This window comes from Macrobrachium nipponense, chromosome 6, assembly GCF_015104395.2.
Source record: "Macrobrachium nipponense isolate FS-2020 chromosome 6, ASM1510439v2, whole genome shotgun sequence".
Taxonomy (NCBI): domain Eukaryota; kingdom Metazoa; phylum Arthropoda; class Malacostraca; order Decapoda; family Palaemonidae; genus Macrobrachium; species Macrobrachium nipponense.
Window position 1 is genome coordinate 67,125,158 of NC_061108.1, and position 2,547 is coordinate 67,127,704.

The following is a 2,547-nucleotide window of genomic DNA, read 5'->3' on the forward strand; positions in this document are numbered from 1 at the left end:
AGTGGATTAGCGTATCTGTGCATATTAACTAGTCTTTAATTGTCGTAAATTTCCCTTTCAGGGACGAGAGTACCTTTGCTGAACTTCCACGTAATCTGGTTACGAACCGGATATCGTACACATTCCACTCCATAACAAGCCCCTTGCAGCTTCAAGCTCCAGCGGTTAACCACGGTTAACCAAAAGAAATTTCATGTCCTACAATCCTATCTGTTGTGCCTTCTTTAATTGTAAATAGAATTAAATACATTATTGCCGGTATTCAGTGTCTGTATACCGGCTGGCGACCTCCCACTTCCCTGAACTTAACTATATAAATTAGGATATACGTTTGCTAATAATAATTGAAGGCCTAAGCAGACGTAAATCGTAAAAGTGCCCATGGCCCATTTTTGGCATTCCTAAGTACTCGTGTCCCAATGCCCTTCAAAATTGTGTAAAAAATACTATTAGAATTTTATTAAAGTTTTTTAGAACATTTTCATTAGTTTTACATTATCATTTAAAGAACTATTTCTTTAGAGCACTTCATTAGTTTATATTTTCATTACTGGAAGAAAATGTTGGCCTTTATTCACTGTTAATAACTCATATATGTTGTAATCAAAACTCAAAGGACATGTATTCATTTATGAAATTAAACACTTTCCAGTATTTGCGTAATTAAATTTTATGTATTGTAATTATAACTCAAAATACTTTTTCAATTATGCAAATAAGCACTGGCCTGCATTTTACCGTATTCTAAATAAATTTTGGACATTGAAATAAAACCTAAATTCCACTTTTTTTACTTATGAAGTTAAGCACTGGCGCATTTATAGTAAATAAAATTTGTCTACTTGTATTGTAATCAAAAATAAATTTACACCTGTACAACGATTATAGAAATGAAAATAATTGTACATATAAAATACTGCATAGATTTGGTAGCTAGTGTGATGGTTGTGCTTGCTTTTTAACTATAAGTTTATCAATTTGTGGGACAGTTGTATATAATGCACATCTCATATCATGCGCCACCTCCAAGCGATTTCTTGTTTATTTATTTTTTTTTTTATTTGTAATAAGGCAGAAAACACGGATTCACACAGGTAAGTAGAAGCAAAAGGTAAAAGGGCTTTTAACCCAAGCTTCCCAGGATATGATACAGTTGCTAGTGACCAGAATTCCGGTATAGAATGTTCTTTAAAAAAAAAATCCTTGATACTTGAATAAAATTTCATTTCTAGAAATTCATCTTGGTCAGACTCAGAAATAATATCTGGTTCTTAATTAAAAGGGTTTCTCACAAATGAGAGCTCTATTTCTTCAAGATCAGGAAAGTACCTGGAAAATTCTTGGCACAAATTATGAAGGTGACTGATTATTTCAATTTGGAGGCAAGATTCTGTTTCTTCTTCTCTTCCTTCAGCCTCCTCACAAGGCTTATCAAACATAGCAAAATTGCCAGAGCTAACTTTCCTAGACCAGTTCATCTTGGCAATAAAAGCACGCAATGTGTCAACGAAGTGAATTATTGTTGTGTCCTTACCCTGAAGCTTTAGATTAAGTTTGTTAAGTTGGCCAAATATGTCAGCTAAATAAGCTAAACGTGGTTCCCAAAGTGGATCACTGAGAAAAATAGGCTCCTTATCTTGCATATCCAAAAACATCTTTAGCTCTTCTCTAAGTTCAAACACGCTGTTCAGGACATTGCCCTTGGATAGCAATAGTGTCATGGCCCACAGGTTGAAAACCACTGGACTAAAGCAATGAATGCAGTTGAAAAACGTAGGTAGGGATTAAAAGTAATCGGTATTAAACGGGATATAAAATTTATATAAGATATAAATGGGAATAGAAAAGCCTTCTGACTAGAGGTGAAAGCTGTATCTCAATAGCATATTGCGTTTCTAGTGTCTAATCTCCTTTTTAGTTTTCTGTGAAAGAAAACTATTGTTAAGGTTTTGTCTGTCTGTCTGCACTTTTTCGGTCTGTCCTCAGACCTTGCAAACTACAAGAGGGTTGCAAATTTTCATGTTAATCATCCAACCTCCAAACATCAAACATACGAAATTGCAGCCCTCTAGCCACAGTAGGTTTGATTTAATTCAAGGTTACAATTAGCCATAACTGTACGTCTGGCAGCGCTATAGAACAGGCCATCGGCGATTGCGCTGAAGACACTTCAGCGCATTTTTTACTTGTTTTCTTCCTATCCTTAGATTTTCTGCTGAAACCCATTATGGGCAGTCAATAGACTATAAAACCAAGGGGGTTCCAAAGGGATAAATCAGCCTTCAGAGAGACAAACGTTACAGGAACATTTAATAAATAAACATGAATTCAAGGACGACAAATCCGATACACCCGAACTCAGGAGACGTCAGCGAAGAGAAGGAATGAATCACCTCGTTACTTGAGCATTGAGAGATCAGAAGACTCCGCAACTGCACTTCTGTAAGTGGAACATTTCTCTCATTTATTTCTCATGGATTCTTACCCAGTTGAATTGGACTGTTCATATATATATACTATATATATATATATATATTATATATATAT

The 2,547-nt window shown here is 35.0% G+C and overlaps 1 protein-coding gene across 1 annotated transcript; it reads right to left on the reverse strand.

Moving 5' to 3' along the window:
• Nucleotides 1–1,271: 1,271 nt before the first annotated feature.
• Nucleotides 1,272–1,721, reverse strand: LOC135216546 (zinc finger BED domain-containing protein 5-like). The gene has a single exon (XM_064251921.1). The coding sequence runs from the start codon at nt 1,719–1,721 to the stop codon at nt 1,272–1,274; it is 450 nt and encodes a 149-aa protein (XP_064107991.1).
• Between the last annotated feature and the right edge of the window lie 826 nt (nt 1,722–2,547).